The 22,708-nt window shown below is 38.6% G+C and overlaps 1 protein-coding gene and 1 non-coding gene across 2 annotated transcripts in view; one reads left to right on the top strand and one right to left on the bottom strand.

The window, feature by feature from the left end:
* The window catches only part of CUNH11orf53 (chromosome unknown C11orf53 homolog), a 36,542-nt gene extending 17,584 nt beyond the window's left edge, over positions 1–18,958 (bottom strand). The window contains exons 1-2 of the mRNA XM_036427074.2: positions 18,840–18,958; positions 9,348–9,457 (exon numbers count right to left, since the gene is read on the bottom strand). Coding sequence (XP_036282967.1) covers positions 9,348–9,457; positions 18,840–18,849 — 120 coding nt within the window. The 5' untranslated portion in view covers positions 18,850–18,958. The remainder of the gene's footprint in view (positions 1–9,347; positions 9,458–18,839) is intronic.
* Positions 13,404–13,579, top strand: LOC118713856. Its single transcript, XR_004986416.1, has one exon. It is a non-coding gene; the product is annotated as a U4atac minor spliceosomal RNA (small nuclear RNA).
* Positions 18,959–22,708: the final 3,750 nt, after the last annotated feature.

The raw sequence follows: 22,708 nt of genomic DNA, 5'->3' as shown, positions 1-22,708 counted from the left end.
TAATAAATGAGATGTATTTAGAACTGCATAAATTAAACTATTTGTGAAGTCCCGATTAGGAACCCAGCAGTAAGTGATAGCTGTTAATATTGATGTTCTTTGTAGCTCAGAGAGAATTGAAGTGATGGAAGGGAATCCAGGATTAGTTTTCTTAGAAGAATAAGAGAGTTCAGCTTAGACTTGGAGATTGGGGGAAGAGGTGCCAGTGGATGGAATATGTTCTGAGGTTGGGGAAACTATCAAGTCAGGATGAGAAAGAGCTGTACCCAGTGGGGAGAAGGGGAAACGCTGTAAGTACCAGTCCCACTCCATCTATACCTCTCATAAGATTATACAATCTTTTGTCATTGAGGAAATGTAGGTTCAAAAAATAACATTATTTAAGTCAACAAATTGGTAGCAAATCCTGATCAAAATGTTAAGACTTTTATTTTTTTCTTCTGCCATTTAAGGTTGGAGTTTCATGAAAACACCATAATTGAGAAATACAATACTTTGTTTGTTATCCAAGACTGGTTAAGTCTTTGGATATTGACAACTGCAGAATGAGAGCAGTTGGATTTACAGTATATTAATGAAATGCACCAAGTGAGAGATTGGCTCTAGCCACTTGTCTTTCAGAATGGACAAAGGTGAAATTGCTGAGTCAGAATACAAAATAAAGTTGCTAACTGTGGCTTCTACTGTTACATTCCTCACGGTGAATCTATTTTTCCAACCTAAAAAGTCATCTAGTGGCCTTTCTAATGGCTTGACATATTATATTATGTTAGAATCTATAGTAATGGAAACAGGAGTATCTAACTGCAAAGACTGCTGTTCAGAGCTGGCCACAGTCTTGTGGATATCTACCTATATGCCACAGACTTTCCCTGTGATATTATCAAGTGCTACCATGTTCAAGGGACTGTAAATACCATGAAAGTGGCCATTTATTGAGCACTTACAACATGCCATGTACCAGCTATACCAGGAGCTTTGTATGCATTATCTAATTTCATTTCCATGGCAACTTTATGGTGGTATCACCATCCCCATTGACACAGGAGGAAACTGAGGCCCAGAGAAGTTAGACCACTTTCACACATTATTAGTACAATCTGTATGACTCCTAAATATAAGCTCTTCACCATTCTATCACACTGCTATTCCTCTTGGCTGGAGACTCCAAAAGGAACAAGTAGAAATAGAAAGACATTAGCCAGTTGGAGGGAGGGGTTTAAACAAATGGTTATAATGCAATGTAGTAAGTCTTTTAGCAGATAGATATGCTGGAGTCTATGGGAGACATTAGCAGGCAAGACTAGCACTCAATTTGGAAGGGTCTTGTACCAGGTCAGGTCTTCAACCTTCTCTTTCAGTTCATCCTGCAGACCAAATTGGTCAACCCACCTCATATCGCAGACAGAGTGCCGCCTCTCCCTCTAAACCACCCTGTGTTCTGTTTGGACTTCATCCCTCCTTACTGCTCACTTGAACTATCTTTTTCTTTCAAAGCCTAAGTGAAGGTCCATATTCCTCTGAGAAGTCTTTTTCATGTATAATTCCTTCTCCCACAGCTGGACTGTACATTTCTTCAATCTTGCATCACTTTGAATTCTAGGTTCTTTGCAGTAATTAATAGCAAAAGGGTTGATTGAACACATACCATGTGCCAAGCCCTTAACAAAAATTAAATATAACTCTTATAATAACCTTTCAAGGCAGATATTGCCTTCCTTCAACAGCAAGATCAAGTCACTGTGCAGTTGGCAAATGGCAGATTTGGGATTTGAATTCAGATCATCTGGATCCTGAGCCCAAAATCTTCCCCCAACAATGCTGTTTATGTCATAGATGGAGAACTTCAGGCACCTTGAGTACTGTAGGGTCCCAGACAAAATAGTGATCTCAAGTATCATCTCAAAGATGCTTCAACTTGGCTATGAGCTAGTTCTCAGAAACTCAGCTCTATTTAAAATCCTAAACAGCACCGAAACCGGTTTGGCTCAGTGGTAGAGCGTCGGTCTGCGGACTGAAAGGTCCCAGGTTCGATTCTGGTCAAGGGCATGTACATTGGTTGTGGGCATATCCCCGGCAAGAGGCAGCTGGTCGATGTTTCTCTCTCATCAATGTTTCTAGCTTTCTATCTCTCTCCCTTCCTCTCTGTAAAAAAACAACAACAATAAAATATACTTTAAAATTTTTTAAAATAAATAAGTAAATAAATAAAATCCTAAACAGTGAAATGGAAACATTTGAAACATGAATAACAACAATAAAGAAGATAAAGAAATGGGACTAGGTCTTAAAAGTTTGAATATTAAAATTGAATACTGTGCCCTAACTGGTTTGACTCAGTGGATAGAGCATTGGCCTTCAGACTCAAGGCTCCCAGGTTTGATTCCGGTCAAGGCCATGTAACCTTGGTTGCGGGCACAAACCTAGTAGGGAGTGTGCAGGAGAGAGCTGATCAACATTTCTCTCATAGATGTTTCTAACTCACTATCCTTCTCCCTTCTTTTCTGTAAAAATCAATAAAATATATTTAAAAAATTGAATACTGAAATGGGAGAGATGCAACTGTCAACTTTTAGAGAGAAGTTCAGAGAGAAGAGAAAAGTTGCCTGAGACCACCATAGCCAGAGGAATGGTTCAAATTGATTGAGGAAGGGGTAATTTCTCACATCTTGGGTGCATTTTCCAAAGCTTTAGGGAAATCAAAGAAACTTTGGGATGCTGCAATATACAGTTCCCAATTGTGTATTTTTATTTTTTTTATTTTTTACATTTCTCAAGAAGTCCAAATGCAAATCACAGATACGCACATCACAATGTTTACACTCGGTGGTGATTGAAGTGTGCTTGTGATTGGTGCCATAAAACAGCAGCTGGATATTAAATTAAACAAACCTATATTAGCAGCCCTGATAGAAAGACAGACAGTTATTAGGCATGGAGCTAGGCAATGCACATCTGTTCCACCGTTAGAGTTTATCCACTTCTCAACAAGAGCAAACACTTTCGATTGCTCTATGCCATAAATGCAGTATATGACACCCATTTGCCGTCTGTTTCTCCAAATTTCCCCACCAATATGCATTTCTGGGTGTGCATTGATTTCCTTCCAAAAATAGGAAAAATTTTAATCAAAGTGTCCAGCCAACAATTTGGCCTGATCTTATATGTTCTTGATGGGGAGATTTTAGCTGTTCATATAAATGTAAGGATTTGGGAAACTATAGAAAAAGGAAATAATTATTAGTAATTGGTATTTGGAAAGTAAACACTTGAGACTGGTATAAAAGAATCATGTCCACTTGAGACTGGTATAAAAGAATCATGTCAAGTGGCGATAGTTAAAATTTGGCATGTAAATATATAATATGTATAATTCAAGGTTGATAGAATATAACCTTGAATTATAAAAAAAATATATTTTCCACTTGGGATATATTTTTTCAATATTTTCCTCAGTTCAGACCTTCCAAAACAACTAGAAATCTTCACTTATTTTTTTTCTTATGTTTATGTAGAATATTAAGTTAAAATAACTTTCATAGCTATTTCCTTATTGTTCCTCACTATAACATTCTGGTAAATGAGCAGAGAAAGAGCTATTAGTGTGTCCATAACAAACAAAAATAAATAAATAAATAAAAATTGAGCATCAGCTCATGATTCTTAGGCTCATTTATTTTTTGTTAAACCTCACTTGAGGATATTTTTTCCATTGATTTTTTTTTTTTTTTAGAGAGAGAGTGGAAGGGGGTGAGAGGGAGAGAGAGAGAGAGAGAGAGAGAGAGAGAGAGAGAGAGAGAGAGAGAGAGAGAAACATCAAAATGAGAAAGATACATAGATTGGTTGCATCTTGCATATGCCCCGACTAGGGCCAGGGCCAGGGATTGAACCAGCAACCCAAGTACATGGCCTCAACCAGGAATCGAACTCAAGGTCTTCCAGTGCATGGGCCAAAGCTCTAACCACTGAGCTTGCTACATGCTACCTGGGCTCTAGGCACATTTTAATCTCTCCCAGCTGCATTGTATTTCCCCTTTCCATGACATAATTTTAATTTCAAACTGATTTTAACTTTCTGATCAGCAACTTTAAAGTTTCACCTCATGCCAGCTGTTATAAATTCAATGATTTTAAATGAGTCTTTTGATACTTCATGAAAAACTTGATTAGAAAGCACAATAGCCTGGAAGTTGCTCACTGAATTTCAAACCAAAATGAAAAGTGGTGATGATTAGGCTTAGTGCTTCTTTTTCTTGTTATCCCTTTCCCCCCTTTACTATAAATAACTGAGAGTTCACTGAATTTTGAGACATTTTTAAAATCTCTCAATAATTAGCCTTTATGGATCTCAATGAAAATAGTTTTTAATCGAAAAGAAAATGTCACCTGAACCTACATCAAAATTCTAATATATATACTTTTTGGTACTACATGTTGGTGAATGGCTCATATCTTAAATATTCTGGTAGAAGGTTACCAGTGTAGTATGGAATAACAGAAAACTTGGAGAGAGAAAGAGAGAGCCATTATTTAAAAGCAAGTATCCTCGGTAACAGTGTGAAACCACATGACTGTGGCTGCAGTGTACGGCAGTGGTTTTAAGTACAGTCTTTGGTGAAAGTGGTGTTTTTTTTTGTTTTTGTTTTTTATGGAAGGGAATTTTCTCGTTTTGATTTCTCCTGCAAAGATGTAAAAAACACTTCATGGTATCACAAACAGATGCTCTTAGGGAAATTGTGATAAAGCCGGATCAATATAACCTGCGTAAACTTGTCAAAGTGTTGGCCCGAAGACCAGAGCAGCAATTTGGACATTAAGTAGGAACTTCTAAAGGATATTTATTAGGGGACACAGTTCCATAATAAATGTGTATTAGCTTCCTCAGACCACTGGCTTAAAAAATTTACCACAAACTGGGTGGTTTAAAAAGACTGAAATCTATTCTTCCACAGTTCTGGAGGACAGAAGTCCAAATGAAATGTCAGCAGCGCTGTCCTCTCTGTAGGGCTCTAGGGGAGAATCGTCCAGGTTTGATGGCTGTCTGCATTCCTTGACTTGTGGCTGCATGACTCCAACCTCTAACTTTGTCATCACATCCCCTCAGTCTCTGTTGTGTGTCTCCTCCTTCATGTGTGTGTGAGTCTCTCAAACTCATTCTTACAAGGGTACACGTGATCGTGTTTAGGGCCCACCTGGTAATCCAGGGTTTCACATTTCAAGATTATTAATTACTTATTTTGCTCCATGAGGTGACAGGGATATGACATGGGATATTTTGGGGACCATCTCTGGCCTAATATAATATGTATGATGGGACCTCCCATCTCCTTAAGTTAAGCCTTTGACTGGTTATAATCTATCTTGCCAGTAGCCAATTTTGAACTTGTGTAAGGGTGGCTTCCTTATCTGAAACAATTCAAAGGATGACTCCATGTCACCTAGTGCATTGGTAAGAGAAGCAGGAGGTAGTCTTAGTATTACCTATGCAATCAGAGCCCCCAAATACCTGCCAGTGATATGATTCTCCATGATTCCTGCTCTTGAGTTTTATTTGCAACAAGAACAGAAACAGGTAATCAAGAATGGATTATTAGTGAATACAACATCCTTTTTGGGATATATGCAGATGATCTAGAACAGTGGTGGAGAAGATGAAAAATGAGCAGGTAGACAATGAAATCAATACATGAAGACACCTAAACTGCAAATAACCACATTTCAAGTTTATATGCATTTAACTACCCAAATTTAAAAGACCATTGAAGTGAAGATAAGAATAAGATACTAGCATTGAAACATTGGGGAATTTATATAAATGAGGTTAAGGTTGAGTTCATAGAGCCTCTCAATTATGCCTAAGAATAAGTGCATAGTCAGAGCTGGTTTGCACTTTTCTAGTCCTAGAAGTTCTTTGTACATAAATATATTTTCTTGAGTTTCCATTACCTTTGTTTGCATGTGTTATGACTTGAAAGTTTATGTCCTCCCCAAATTCATATGTTGAAATCCTAGTGCCCAATAAGATGATATTATGAGGTGGGAGCTTTGGGGTGATTAGATCATGAAAACAGCCCTCAGGATGGGAGTAAAGCCCTTATAAGAGACCCAAGAGATTCTCAGGCCCCATGTGAGAATACAGAGAGGCATCTACTCCCCAGAAGAGGGCCTTCACCAAAATGAGACCATGATCTTAGACTTGCAGCCTTCAAACTGTGAGAAATGTTTGGTGTTTAAGCTACCCCATTTGTGGTATCTTGTTATAGCAGCTGAAATAGACAAAGGTAGCATGAGTCAGAGATTTTTCTATTCTCCACATCGATCTTTCCCTTAAAAGGAATTTGGAACTAGAAATCAGAAAACCAGCCACTTGTTAACTGAAACATAAAAATAATAAATTCCCTTCCTTTATTCTCAACTTTTTAATCTCGAAATTGGGAAACCATGTAAATCTCAATATCACAGAATTAATGTATCTATCAAATGAGATAACACATAAGGAAATGTACTTTAAAAAGACCTTATAAAAACGGTGTTATAGTCTTTATATCACATGGCCATGCTGCCTGGTCTTTTGTATTTAGCATTCAGTCCAGTGCTTGGTTATATTGTCTAGTATATTTTTAAGTGGGTATTTTTCTTTTCCATCAGGTTATTTGGTGTTTAATGACACAGACCATGGATTATGAATTTTTTTGTAGCCACTTTCACTATAACATTTTCAATGTCACTGGGCCAATAGTAGTAGTTCAACAAGTTCTTATCCGGGTAAAGATAAGAACTATGGCTGTGGTGTGAGAGGCTTCACTGCTTGCTCTTTGCTCCATGGTAAAGTTCTCAAGGTCTGATGTGTAAAGATACACCCAAGGAACTTGTTAACAATGATATTCCTTGGCTCCAGCCAAATAACTCTATGTTAATAACATGGTAAAAGGACCAGGAATCTTTATTCTCATAAAATAATATAGCTTATTATTAGTTATTTTTATATTGTTATAGCTCTTAAAAAAGTAACATCAGCAAATAAAGAAAACACTATTTGATAGTCACAGATATTGAACAAGAAGTCATGTTAGACATTTTTAAAAGAAAAAATATATTACCATTTGGTCTTTTTATGTAACTCTGTTGGGTACAGGGCCTTTTGTTTGTTATAATACTAGAGGCCCAGTGCACAAAATTTGTGCACAGAGGGTGGGAGGGGTCCCTCAGCCAGGCCTGTACCCTCTTGCAATTCAGGATTCCTGGCTCCTAACTGCTCACCTGCCTGCCTGCCTTATCACCTCTAACTGCTTGCCTGCCTGCCTGATTGATTGCACCTAACTGCTTACCTGCCTACCTGATTGCCCCTAATTTCCTCTGCCTGCCTGCCTGATTGCCCCTAACCCCTCTACCTGCCTGATCACCCCTAACTGCCTCTGCCTGCCTTCCTGATCACCCTGCCTGATCACTCCTAACCACTTTGCCTGCCTGCCTTATCACCCCTAACCATTTTGCCTGCCTACCTAATCGCCCCTAACCACTTGCCTACCTGCCTGGTCACCCCTAACGGCCTCTGCCTCAGCCCCTGTGGCTTTATCCGGAAAAACATTAGGAATGATGTCTGGAAGGTTGTTCAGCTGTCCAGTCTAATTAGCATATTATGCTTTTATTATTATAGTTTGATGACAATGCCAAGGAGTGAGTTTCCTCCTCACTCACACTGGGAAGATACAATATCTGCTCCTTGACTATGGTGTTATCTTCACTGTGATCTGTATCTTCCCAATTGACAGGTTGCCCATAACTTTTATCATGTTGCACAATTTTAGCTAGAGTTGTAGCCAAACAATTTACAGTACTTCCATGAAGCTGTGGTTCATTTAAATAGATGCTGAATTCTCTCTCTCTCTCTCTCTCTCTCTCTCTCTCTCTCTCTCTCTCTCTCTCTCTCTCTCCTCTAGATAGGTATAGGTAGTTTTAACACATGCCCCACACACCCCAGATGATTCTAAGCAGGCGCTATGAGAAACACTGCACTAGGAGCAAATAAATAGACAATTATTTCGATTTCTCTTTGTCATCTAAGCTCCATTTGTTGAACTAGAAGAGAGGAGATGGTTTAAAAGAAAGGGAGGCAGAAAATGTGGATGGAAGGAAATATAATCTGGGGTTGCTCATTTAAGACATGTCCTAGAGATTTGATTTTGGAGCAGTGTTGGGCATGGTGCTGACATTCAGAGAAGACACCTGGGAGACCAGTGCCCACTGTGTGCTAGTCCCTGAGTGAGGTGCTGTCCATGCTTGCTCAGTTATTCCTGGTCATCTACTCTGTGTCCTGTACACAGCAATTCTTGACAGATCTTGATATTTATGTTGTTGTATTTTACCTAATAGATAATGATTATATACTGTCTTGATAGCCAAATACTTTTCTATTCTTGAATCTTTTTTTTTTTTTTTTTTTAAGAATTAGTGCCACTACTTAAACATTTTAGGCACAGAGCATAGCTATTTATGGAGACACAGTTGGCAGTTAAGGGTGTTAGACCTAAGATGTCTCCTACTAGGATTTTTCTTTAAATTTTTTATTAAATGTATTGGGGTGACTTGGTTAATAAACTTATATAGGTTTTAATGTACAATTCTATAATACATTATTTACATATTATAGTGATCCAACCTCAGAACTCTTTAGTTGGCATCTGTTTGATCCCCTTTATCTTTTATTACTCTTCACCCCCATTCTCTCTGGTTACTACCATACTGTTGTCTGTGTTTATGAGTTTTTGTTTGTTTGTTGACTTGTTGCTTTCAGTGTTATATCCCACATATGTATGAAATCATACGGTTCTTGACTTTTTCTGTTTGACTTATTTCTATTAACATGATATTCTCAAGATGCATCTCTGTTGTTGCAAACAGCAGTATTTCATCTTTTCTTATGGCTAAGTCCCACTAGGATTTAAAAATCTGACTTTGCATGTTACAGAGGGGATTCTTCTAAGTTGTCTCTATCTGGCTTAGAATAACATGTGCTTATTTTCACCAACTAAACTTTTGTTGATTCATGACAAAGTGGGCAGGGGGTTGAAAAGGCAGAGCACAGTTTCCTCTCACAGCCGCCAGCTGCAGTAGTCAGCCAAACAGTGAGCAGAGCTCTTGAAATAGCTTGACAGATGTGCCATGGTGTTAATAATAGTAATTATACTGTAAGTGCCAGTAGAAGGAAATATTTTCAATAGAAAATATCAGACTCAAGAGGTGAGAGGTTGCTGTGTAAATAAAGGAAGAGGGGAGACAACTAATCTTAATATTATAAGACTTACCCCCACCCCCCAAAAAAAGACTTCAGAATGTATGAGACTTACACTGAATCTTGAGTTACTTGTCTGCTTGGATCGTTTTTCTGCCAGCAGATCTTTGACTGTGTGCTTCACTCTCACGCCTTGATACACTCGTTTACTGTAGTCTCCTGAGACTTAAGCAAATGGAATAGTAACAATCAAATGTGGGTGGAGTAATCAGGTTAACAACTAGAGAGATGTATTCAGACCTGATGATTGTAATGCTGTTTTCTTGTTAGAGTGATAGAATTGAATTTGAAGTGGTTTCACAGGGGTCATCTAGTCCCATCTCCTGGCCCTGAATGGAAACCCAGCCAAGCTCTGATTAAGTGGAAGAAACACTATTCCAATTTCTACACAACAACTCTTCAAAGTGTCTCCTTATTTGTACTCTGGTTTGCCAAGATCTACTTAAGGAACACTTAAAATTTATGCTTTAATAGCAAGATCAAGGGTTAGATACAACTACGAGGTGCAAAGTTGGATTTGCATGATTAAGATTACAGAGGGAAAACATTCCTGCTGGCTCACATTCCTACTTGCTGTGGGTTATCAGATCAATTGGACTGTTTCAGGAAGATTATGTTCTTTTTCTGTTGTTGTTAATCCTCACCTCAGGATATTCCCATTGATTTTAAGAGAGAGTGGAAGGGAGAGAGAAGAGAGAAAGCCACATCAATTGGTTGCCTCCTACACACACTGATCAGAGACTGCAACCCTTGACTGGGAATCAAAACAGTGATCATCTGATGAGCAGACCTATGCTCCAGCTACAGAGAAACACCAGGCTAGGGCAGGGAGATTATGTTATTAATGAGAAGTCATTTGTTTCTGTTCTCTATACTAATTTATGTATCTTTTATTTTTGAAAATATAGTTATACATCATCAGGAGTTGTTGCTTTGAAACTGGGCTAGGGCTCAGGGAAGTGTTCATTCATTTAAAAATATTTATTGAGCATTTACCACATGTCCTTATCAACTAGAATGGTGCTGGACAATGTGCATGTATTATTTCATTTGATCCATTTTACAGATGAAGAAGCTGTGGTCTGGGGCTAAGTGATTTGCCAAGGTCTCATAGCTACTAATCAGCAGAATTAGTGGCTAAGATCTAGACTGAGGTCAGATTGTAGCTCTAACAACCAGAAAATTTGCCATTTTACCCTGATGAAATGACAGAGAGATAACAGGTTTAGAGAAAATATTCCTCCAAGGTTCTGAAATTGGGAACATTGCTTTTGGGGACAGTGACTTCCTAATTACTAAGGGTCATCAAACAAAGACTGGAGAACTTTTTGCTTGGATGATTATAGAAGTATTTAAGCTCTTACATGGAGGTTAACTAGAGGAATTATAAGACATTTTTTAACTCTGAAATTGTTCTGTAGAAGGTTGGATGGTTTTGTTTCATTGAGCTGTTGCTGGATTATCAGCAATTTTAGCCGGCTTAGAATTCAGCATCAGTGTATATAGCAGTACATACTAACATATATATGTATTAGATATATAACCAGAAATATTCTCCAATCTGGTTGTACTTGTAAATAATCTAGCATATATTTGACTAATAAGTAAAACCTCATCGCAAAAAAGATGAAGTGAAGGAAGGAGGAAACCAAACCCAAACCAGGGGCAGAATGATGCATTGGTACAAAGGCTGCTGGCCTATGAGTCAGTGCTATACAACCACATACTAGTCACTGACTTGGGAAAATCACCATCTCTTGGCCTCATGAAGAAGAAATAATATATAGGTTCCAAGACAATATATTGTTTAATGTAAATAAAAGCACACACAATCTGGTCTCAGCAAAACAAAGTTATTTAAAAGGTCCCTTGGGTCTAATTTTGACAGGAGTTGGACTATATATCTTTTTTTTTAATTCTTTATTGTTTAAAGTATTACATGAGTCTTCTTTTCCCCCCCTTGACCTCTCTCCTGCCACCCCATCTCCCAAGCATAAGCCCTCACCCCTGCCTATTGTCTCTGTCCATTGGTTATGCTCATATGCATGCATAAAAGTCCTTTGGTTGATCTCTTATTCTCTTATCCCCTTACTCCTCACCATCCCTCATAGGTAGTACAGTCTGTTTGATGCTTCTAGGTCTCTGGTTCTATTTCTGTTCATCAGTTTATGTTGTTCATTATATTCCATAAATGAGTGAGATCATGTGATATTTATCTTTCTCTTACTGGTTAATTTTGCTTAGCCTAATGCTCAGTTCCATCCATGCTCTTGGAAATGGAGAAAATAAACAAATGGAACTACATTATAATGAAAAGCTTTTTCATAGCAAAAGAAAACATCAACAAAACAACAAGAAAGCCCAGTACATGGGAGAACATATTTGTCAATGTTACTTCTGATAAGGGTTTAATCTCCAAAATTTATGGAGAACTCATACAACTTAATAAAAGGAAGATAATCAATCCAATCAAAATATGGCAAAGGATCTAAATAGACCCTTTTCGAAACAGGACATACGGAAGGCTAAAAGACATATGAAAACATGCTCAAAGTCACTATTCATCTTAGAGATGCAAATCAAAACAATGAGGTACCATTTCACACCTGCCAGGATGGCTATCATCAACAAATCAACAAATGACAAATGCTGGAGAGAATGTGGGAAAAAAGGAACCCTCGTGCCCTGTTGGTAGGAATGCAGACTGGTGCAGCCACTGTGGAGAACAGTATGGCGTTTCCACAAAAAATTAAAAATGAAACTCCCATTTGATCCAGTGATCCCACTTCTTGGAACATATCCCAGGAAAATAGAAACACCAAACAAAAAGGATATATGCATCCTTATGTTCAGAGCAGCACAATTTACACTAGCTAAGATTTGGAAACAGCCTAAGTGCCCAACAGCAGATGAGTGGATTAGAAAACTGTGGTACATCTGCACAATGGAATTCTACACTGTGGTAAAAACAAAACAAAACAAAACAAAACAAAAAAACCCTTACTATTTGCAATAGCATGGATGAGACTATATATCTTTTAATTAAAGAGGCATAAAGTACATCTTTTAAATCAGCCTCAAATTTAAAGCTTAATGACCTTATGATTTTTTCCAAAGGTTGTTCTAAGTGTTGTTCCTAGAGATATATGTGATGGCTGTATTTACTCATCATCAATTATTCATTGAATATTTTCCATGTCAGACATTTCAGAACAGGGGATAGAAAAGAACATGCTATCAAGTGGGAGGAGAAAAATACTAAAAAAGTAATTATAATGTAAATATGGTAAGTATAAAAAGAAAAATATGCCTAAGATATTCAGAAAAAAACACAGAATGTGTCATTTCCTTGTGAGTTTGTGAGGGTGTTAGGGAAAGCAAGGTGACACTTGAGCTGAGGTAAGGGGTATGTGGTGATGGCAAAAGGAGCAAGAACATTCAGGCATAGAGACAGCATGGGCAATAATCTGGAGGCAAGAACACAGAAGTGTGTGAGGGAGGATATGGCAAGAACTGAACCTGGGGAACTAATGAGTAGGGCTCAGTCATGAAGTTTCTTCTGTGTGAAGGAGTTTGGGCTTCATCCTATTTGAGACGGAGCCATTGCAGGCTTTTAAGCATGGGTGTATTGTGGTTAGTTTTGCATTTTAGATGGACTTTTCTGTCAGCTGTGTGAATGGACTTAAGAATCACAAAACCTCAGGGAAACCAGGCAGTGGGTTTCTAGAATAATTCGGGCAAGAGGTAATGCGGTCTGAGCAGCGGTAGATAGGAGGGCAAGCAGCAGACATATTTGGCAATGATTTGTATGTGGGAGGGAAAGGAGAGGGAAGATCCAAGGGCGATTCTCAAGTTGCCATCACAGGATTGGTCTAGGAACAGAAGGCACAGAGCGATCATGATGTTGATGGTAATGAAACCAGGAAAGAAGATGAAATCTCTTGGGGAGAGTGTTTAAAAGGTAGAATCACATGATGGCACACATAACAATATGGGTCTGGCATATGGGAATAAACAGGCCAGGCTGTTGCTGAGGGCTGAGAGGATCAATATCCTGGGAACTCCTGTAACACCAATTCCTAAAACACTGGACTAAATGGTTAAAGATGGAACCATCCTTTTCTTGGGGTTGTGCTACTGTCCAATGAACATCTAGTGCAGGCAGCACTGCTAATGCCTAAAATAAATAAATAATAAATAAATGCTTAAAGATGGTCCAGTGGAACATCTCATTTGAAGGGTTATTAGAGGAGGAGAAAACTCAATAAAGAAGAAATCTTTGGAGAAGAACCAGGTCAAACTAAGGGAATAAGGAACCACAGAATTTAGGGGAGGAGATTTTAAGTAAGAAGGAAAAGGTATGAGATGCATTGGAGTGATCCAGGAAGATGGAGACAGCAAAGCATATTTTCAATGCAGTGGTTGGTGTTAGACTTCCCCAATGGCAATTTTGGGAGAGTAGGGTAGCTAGAACTTTGTTCCATGATACCTCTGATCTCATCTTCAATACTCTCCTCCTTATAGATAATAATGTCAAGGGAAGAGGTGGAGACAGGGAGGGAGATGACTTCTTGAAGTTTTAATGAGAAAGGGAAGCAAGAGATTGGATGATAACTGGAGAAAACTAGAATCAAGGAGACCTTTGTTTATGTTTTTATATCCATTTAGGTACTTAATAGAGGCCTGATGCACAAAATTCATGCAAGACTAAGCCTTCTTTCCCCCAGCTGCCAGTACTGGCTTCCCTCTGGCACCCAGGTCCTTGGCTTCTTCCGGAAGGTCATCCAGGACATTCAGTCTAATTAGCATATTACACTTTTATTATTATAGATGGGTGGCAGAGATTAGAGGATATTAAAGTAGGACAGAGGAAAGGACTAAAGGTTTAGGAAAAGAGGGAGAAAATGATGGAAGAACGTTTTGAAAAAGAAGCAAGAAATTGAGGTCAAGGGCACAAGTTGGTTCACAGCCTCTGAGACTGGAGTAAAGAAAGGGGGAGGGGCTCAATGACCAAGGCACCTCTACTTTAGTGCCCCTGGAAGCTGCCTAGTGTAAAAAAACAATTCAAGTACTAAATGTCTCAAGCAGGCAGGGATCAAAGCCAGATAGACAAGCATATGTGAGAATATACCCGAGCGATCCTCCAAGTGTTGGTGTTAGATTTTTAAAATTGGGACTTTTTTTAAAACACCATGGGACGTGGGACAAATGGTTAAAAATCGGGACTGTCCCACCAAAAGCGGGATGTCTGGTCACCTTATTGTGATTGCCGCACCAGCAGCAAGGGCACAGCCAGAAGCTGGGACAGCGTGCAGGTTCTCAGGCTCTCTTCTAGATGAATCAAATCAGAAACTCTAGCCACGGGGGCCCAGAAATCCATTTTTTAATGAGTCCTCCTGGTGATTCTGATGAGAACCACAGGCATACATAAGAATAAGGACTTTGGATAAGGTTCCTGCGGAGGTGGGGGCCAACTCTAATGGAGGCATCCTGGCTAAGCATAAAGGAGAACACCTGACTGGTTGATGGCAGGTGTGGATAAGGTCTGAGAGAAGGAAGTGGAAGCTGAAGAGGTCCAGGCTGGATCCTTTGTGTGTTTGTCTTCGCTTCACTTTTTTCTGAAGGCTTTTTAATTGCTGATTCCAATCTGAATGATCTACTTATGCTTTATGTGTATGCCAAAAAGCCTAGGGGGATTACACCTATTCTCAATAAGTTTAACAAATAGCCACATAACAATGAATAGAGGGATAAAGTTCATGGGATGGTAAACAACCAGATCAACACTTCTGAAGTTTTATCATAAAACAATCAGTCTGACGTACCAGTTGGCACCAACTTGTTGCACGGGGCTATATGCCACAGGGGATGCAAAATAAGTTTAGAACATAGAACAGATGTCCTCAAAGAGATCCTATTTTAGTGAGAGAAATAAAGACATTCACACGTGAAAGGTAGGGGAAGAGTACACTCTGGATTGTTGACAGACGTTTTGTGGGAAGGGGTGGGACTTGGGTTGGATTTAGAAGGATGTTGATGGGATAAGAGGAGGAAGAATGTTTTAGACACCAGGAATGGCATGAGCAAAAGCAGAGGCAGGAAGGAGCAAGGCCTGTGCAGAAAGGGTGAAGAACTGGCGTAATTGTGGTGGCTTAATAAAATAAAATAAATATATAGGACAGGAACTTTGACAAGGATTGGAACTGTACATCTAAGAAACACCATTAAACGTATGGTAATGAAAGCTATGAAAATGAAGTTCTCCAAGGAAGACTTTGTAGCAACAGAGGAATAGAAATCCAATCAATGAGTATGGGGAAAGCTACAGTTCTGGTTCTCAGGGGAAGGCAGGGGATCTGGGGGAGATCAGAAACGTAAGTAATGTACCATCAAGATAGAATCAGATAAATGAAAGAAAGAGGCCTGTAGGGAAAGAGAAATAACTAATAGGAGCTCAATAAAAACTGGTGGAGTAAATAAAGTGCTTTAGAGAAACTAAGAAAAATGAAGGCCCAGAAAGACCCCAGGTTTGCAAAGGTGCAGATCTTTTTGAGCTCACAGGGGAGCAGTTTTGTAAGAAGTGGCAACGAAACCCTTTCTCTGGCTGTGAGAAAAACAGTGCCAGTGGGGATAAGTCATCACGTTCTGAGGCAGTGATACAAAAAGCAAATGCCAACATTTTCCACAGCACCTAAGGTGAATTAAAATAGAGTTTAACTAAGCAATGGGACCTAGTACAAATTCTTTCAACTATCATCTGGAATAGTCTTCATGTTTTTGAGAATTCTCAAAGTGGCTTAACTACCTTGCCCTCCGTTTTTGGAGCTCAGTGATATTTAGAATTTAAAAATGTTACCAGTATTCCTACTCCCAAACAGAATTTTCCTTGTGTTTTGTGTCTATTTAAAGACTACACACCTGTATAAACCTGGAGACACTTGAGTTGTTATTCAAATACTCTAGGCACAAGCTTGCATTCAGATCAGTTGTTGAGAAAACAAAGACAAGTTTCCGGAGGTAAAAAAAAAAACAACACAAATTTATCAATAAGAGTCTATTTGTTCTTTAGAATTTTTTTGGGGAAAAATGTACTATGATATTGTGATATGTATATGCTCCCAATTGTCTAAGTCACGTCCTCTCCTTATTCCCATTTATTTTGCTGAATAATTTGGCCCACAGTAAATATAATGGTGTGGTTAACTTAATATTATTTTTTAAATTAAAGTTAATTAAAAAAATTTGAAACATTGATGTGAAACAGCAATCAAATAAAATTCATATATTTTGAAGTTTAATATTTTAAATGTATGTGATTCCTAAACCATTTTTTGTTACTAAATATTGAATGCATTTATGGTATTTGAAGTACATCCTTATTTTTCTATTTTTTTTATGACATTCTCTGGAATATATTTTCTTTCTTTCAAAATTTTAGAGTATCTAAGTAGGTGCTTGTTACATGGGAAAAGAATAAAGAGATATTTCAAAACAGAAAAAGAATGAAACAAAAACTGATCTCATAACTTTAGAAAATAATAACTTATATTTTGAGTTACATCATTAGACAATGCCAGAATAAGATAATAGATGATCCTTGGCCAGGTGGCTCAGCTGCATGGAGTATCACCCCATTCACAGAAAAGGTGGTGGGCTTGATTTCTGGTCAGGGCATAAACTGAGGTTTGGATTCCATCCAGGTTGGGGTGTATATGGAAGGCAACCAATGTTTCTCTCTCACATCAATGTTTCTCTCTCTCTCCCTTTCTTTCTCTCTAAAATCAATAAAAATATCCTCAGGTGAGGATTAAAAAAAAAGATAATAGATAAATTATCTCTGCACAGTAGGCTCTCAAGATATGGAATATAGGCACTCTCTCACTCAAGACAGCAGCATAAAAATCCTAAGTGATGAGTTACTGGTGAACAGCACCCATGTTGGCTTTATTTTTCTGTCTGTCAGGAAAGTGCCCAGAAGGAGGTCCGTTCAGTCCAGTGGCAATGCAGTGTGTCTGGTGCACCACCTGGCTCAGGAGCAGCCCTGGCACTGTGGGGCTCTCTCAGGCCACTAGCCCAGCTCTGCCTGCCTTGCTGAGGGGCAGACCCCTCACAGGGAGGCAGATGCCACCCAGGAAGAATAGTGCTAGGTCTACCTTCACCAGTCTCAGTGTCTGTGCTTCCACATCTGATCTGGGAAATGGTATCATTTTAGTGTTATTATGGGGAGCGTCCAAAAGGACACAAGGAAAGACACATACAGCAACTTCTCTAGAAATATTCCAAATATTTAAAAAATATATTTTATTTATTTATTTTTTTTACAAAGAGGAAGGGAGAGGGGGATAGAGAGTCAAAAACATGGATGAGAGAGAAACATCGATCAGCTGCCTCCTACACCCCCCCCCCCCCCACACACACACACTGGGGATGTGCCCACAACCAAGGTACACGCCCTTGACCAGAATCGAACCTGGGACCTTTCAGTCTGCAGGCTGACGTTCTATCCACTGAGCCAAACCAGTTGTGGCTAGAAATGTTCCAAATATTAATTATTGAGCAGAAAATAATATATACTGCTTTTGAAATAAAGACCAAAACTTTTAAGGAAGTTAATTTGGATTAGTTAACCTGCTAGGATTTTGTCAGTTTGTCTAGCCCATGTAGAAGGCATCCATCCACAGCCCCTTCCAATACCCCAACAGCCTCCCTCCGCACCTTTAGAGCCTCATAGCTGGATCCAGAAGCTTAGCAATTCTGCCAATTACCAGTTCCATGCTGCAGGTCTTAGGAGCTTGTGTGGCTCTGGCTATCTCTTTATCTTTTGAGATCAGACTTTGAAGAATGTGGTGCCTTAAAATAATATTAGTTTTTATTCCAAGGTACTACCCAAGGCATATTTGAAATAGTTCTTGTCATTACTGACATTTAAAATGCTCACTTTTTCATCTCAAATTTGGTTGGGTTTTCCTCGGTGCTGACACTAGCATCTGTGTCTTCAGGGTGTACAAGCTGAGAAAGATCTGTATAAAGTTTGAATTCATGAAATAACGGCTCAGGTTCTCCCTTACGTGCATGTGGGATGACCTTCATTCTTAGTTTAAGAACCAAAGCAAGATGCATGAGTAAACGATATTTCAAGTTCTGTATGTGGCTCTTTCTCTTGCACTTTAAGTATAGCAAAGGGCTTACTGGAAATCGTTACATTTAACATAAAATTTCACTAGACTGAAAAAGAATGCTTTCATATCCAAGTCCTCATTTCATAAAAATAATGTTCAACGGAGTTGATCTTTCAGAATAAATGCCAACCTAAACTCTATGCAGCCAAAGGAAATCTAACAATTAAGAATTATATGTGACTAGAATTATGAAAATGTTATCAAGAGTTCTAAATTCTTGGTGTCTGGTGTATGTTTTTCATATTTGTATATGTTCCAGTCAGGGCTAAAGATATTGCTTCTGGTTCTTAGCTTCATTTATGATGACAAAATAAACATAAGGTTTATTAAGAGCTTTATATAAAATGTAAAAATCAACGCTGACTCACCACCTTCCATTCTTGATGGTTCTGGTGAATTTCCTTCTGGCCGGGATGCAGGGTTTCTGGGGAGTGAGCAGCGTGCTCTCCTAGGTAAAGGTCCTGGCCTCCTACAGAGTCAGTCTGATCCTGAAGGAAATGGCCTCTGTACATGGTAGTGATGCTTCTGAAATGACTTGCTTGAGATTTTATTAAATGCAAATCCTTGGAGTCTGTTTCTCTACAATTTGCATCCCCACTGTAGATTATATATGAAGGTACTTTTTTCCTCCCTAAGAGGATTTTTATTCAGTAACAATGAGTTTCCATTAGGAGCACAGGCTTTTAAAAGTTTATTATGTAAACAAGGAATCCATTATTTGTCTATGAATAGCAGTGGCATTTCCTATCCCTTTAATTTAGTTAGGTCTTACAGAAATAAAATGTATGAAAAACCCATATTCCTGTGTTCAAAATGTAGGTATTGTGCCTGTAATACTTAGATTATGGGTACATGATTTTTAAAAAGCTAGGTATCTTTCAGATATGGGCAGAATCCTAAGAAAAGATTTTTGTTTGGGAATAAGAATAAAAATGAATGCTGTTTTAATATAATTGACTAGACTTTTCATTATGTATAAACTATATAATACACATTTATATATTTCCTATAGCAGAACCACCAGTGGTGCTGGTTAGAAATACCTTTGTCTAGTCCAGTGGTTGGCAAACACATTAGTCAACAGAGCCAAATATAACAGTACAATGACAGAAATTTCTTTTGAGAGCTGAAAACTGACTTCTGCGCATGGACCACGAAGTTTCAATCACACTGTATGTATGCACCTGCACGTGGTATTTTGTGGAAGAGCCACACTCCAGGGGCCAAAGAGCTGAAGTTGCTCATAAGCCGCACTTTGTAGACCATTGGCCTAGCCTCTATCCCATTCTAATTCAGAATCTTTTAAAGGCAGGCCCAAGATAGCTGTATTTTAAACCACACTTTCTGATGTTTTAAAAATGGTGTTTTTTAATAAAAATTATGAACAATAAAATGGCAATAAATACATACCTATCAACAATTGAATTTAAAAAACAAAGTAAATGAACAAGCCAAACAGAAACAGACTCATGGTTACAGAGAACATTTTGACAGGTGTCAGATGGGAGGGGGTTGAGGGATAGGTGAAAACATTAAGAAGCACAAATTGGTTGTTACAAAATAGACACAGCATGGGGAATATAGTCAATAATGTTGTAATAACTATGTATGGTATCAGTTGGGTGAGATCCTTTTTGAGTTGATCACTTAGTAAGTTATATAATGTTCCGTCGCTGGGCTGTATACCTGAGGATAATATAATAATGTATGTCAGCTGTAACTGAAAAGTAAAAAATGATTTGAAAATGGGGCAAAGGGGCCTATATCGATGTGCACTCAGTGTTGTGAACTCTATAGCAAAAAGTAAAGAAATCACATTTTTGGTATTTTCTGACATTTTTCTCATTCATCTTTACCCACAATTGCTATTTAATCTAATTTTGATTCTGTCTCATGGTCCTAAATAGAGTGAGTTCCTGGACATCTTTCTAGTTTTTCTATATTTGTATAATACTTGATATTTCAGGGCTTCAGATGGGTATCATCTCCTGGTCCTCCAACCTTGGCTCTGAATCTCATGGCCCAGCCGCATTTCAGACTATGAAATCTAGGGAACCTTGTTTCTCAAAGTGTGTTCTGGAGGAACCCAGAGGTCCCAAAGACTGATTCAGGAGATCTTCAAAATGCAAACTGATTTCATAACAAATTAGTTTGCTTTTTACTCTTTCATCCTCTCAGGAATGTACAGAGGAGGTCTCTAGAGGCTATCCGACTTGTGATGGACTAACAGTAGTCGGCAAACTCATTAGTCAACAGAGCCAAATATCAACAGTACAACAATTGAAATTTCTTTTGAGAGCCAATTTTTTTTTTTTACTTAAACTTCTTCTAACGCCACTTCTTCAAATAGACTCACCCAAGCCATGGTATTTTGTGGAAGAGCCACACTCAAGGGGCCATGTGGCTCGCAAGATGCAGTTTGCTGACCAGGGACTGACAGATTGCCTGGAGGAGCAGAAAATCCAGCTGTTTCCCAGAAAGCCAAAAATTCAGGAGGTTCACAAATTTGTAAAATAGTGCCAACCTTTTCAGCAACTTTCTCAGTTTGAAAAGCACTGTTATTTTTTTATTATAAGATTATTTCTGTGGATATGTAATGATGCGTCATTGTTATTTTAAATGACTAGTAAATATTTTAAAATTTCTTAGTTTTAATTTCTAATGTAATAAGTACATTTTAATTAATTACTTTAATTTATTCACACTTCAATAAGTCATATTAAAATAAAGCTTTTTGGGGTCCTCAATTAATTTATAAGAAAGTAAAGGGATTCTGAGAGCAAAATGTTTGAGACCTGCTCATCTGCTCATCAGGAAAGACACCTGCAGTTTTGAGGAGTTTCTGGGGTGCTCTAATGTCCAGGCAGATTTGAGAGCTTTGTGTAGGCACTTCTCTAACTGATAGAATACATCTCTTATAGTTGCGATATTTCTAAAGGAAGTCTGCCCTTCCCACCCATGCGATTCTTTTTTAAATTTAATTTATTGGGATGACATTGGTTAATAAAATTACATGGGTTTCAGGTATACAATTCTGTAATACAACATCTGTATATTGTATTTGGTGTTCACTACCCAAGTAAGTCTCCTTCCATCACCATTTATTCCCCCCATACCTCTACTCACTTCCCTCATCCCCTTTCCCCTCTGGTAATCACCATACTGTTGTCTATGTCTCTGTCTGCGTGCTGCTGTTTTTGCTTAATCTCTTCAACTTTTTTACACAGACCTCCAAACCCCTTCCCCTCTGATAGCTGTTAGTCTGTTCTCTGTATTTGTGAGTCTGTTTCTAGTTTGTTTGCTAGTGTTTGTTCATTGGATTCCACATATAAGTGAAATATGGTATTTGTCTTTCTCTGACTGGCTTACTTCTCTTAGCACAATCATCTCAAGGCCCATCCACGCTGTCACAAAAGCTAAGATTTCCTTTTTAAAAAGTATGTAATATTCCATTGTGTGAAGATACCATAGCTTTTTTACCCACCCATCTACTGATGGGCACTTGGCCTGTTTCAAGACCTTGGCTATTACAAATAATGCTGCAATGAACAAAGTGGGTAGATATTCTTTGGAATTAGTGGTTTGGGTTTCTTGTGACACATTCCCAGAAATGGAAAAACTGCCACCCATGTCATTATTAATAAATACTGAAGATTGAGGGCTCCTGCTCTGGCTCTACCTGATAACTCAGTGGTTTTTCAGATTCACTAGGAATGCTGCCTTCTCCACATAGTTTGCACCAGGATAGATTCAATAGACCATTCCATGGAGCTTCTTACTTGAAATGATGCTGATTTCATGCTGCTTTCCATTCTGGTCAATGGTTTGCATGTCCATCCACCATCCCCAACTAGATAGTCTCTTTCTTCTCCTCTGTATTCCCACAGCATTTAATTAAGTGTGCTTACAGGGCTGTGCACATAGTAGGTCCCCTGTGAGGGCCAGCCATGCTGAACCCTGCCCTAGAACCCAGCAGAGATATTGGTCTCCGGTATAAGCAGGACATAAAAGATAAAACAGAGCCCAGGACATTCCACCAGTCTTCCTTGTAAATAAATGTTATAAGTATAAGCCCTTTCTCTTTCCACAAACTGAACGCAACACTGAAGACTTTGTAACCATTGCCCTGTAGACCGTTCCTGCACCCCAGACTCAAAGGCTAATGATTTCCTGCAGGAAGTTTGATGCAGAAATGCCTAGAACCCTGCAGAAGCATGGCAGATGATAAACGTCATCA

Source organism: Pipistrellus kuhlii, unplaced genomic scaffold (assembly GCF_014108245.1).
Source record: "Pipistrellus kuhlii isolate mPipKuh1 unplaced genomic scaffold, mPipKuh1.p scaffold_m20_p_9, whole genome shotgun sequence".
Classification (NCBI taxonomy): domain Eukaryota; kingdom Metazoa; phylum Chordata; class Mammalia; order Chiroptera; family Vespertilionidae; genus Pipistrellus; species Pipistrellus kuhlii.
The sequence above is the reverse complement of the archived record's forward strand: the minus strand, read 5'-3'. Positions and strand labels throughout refer to the sequence as shown.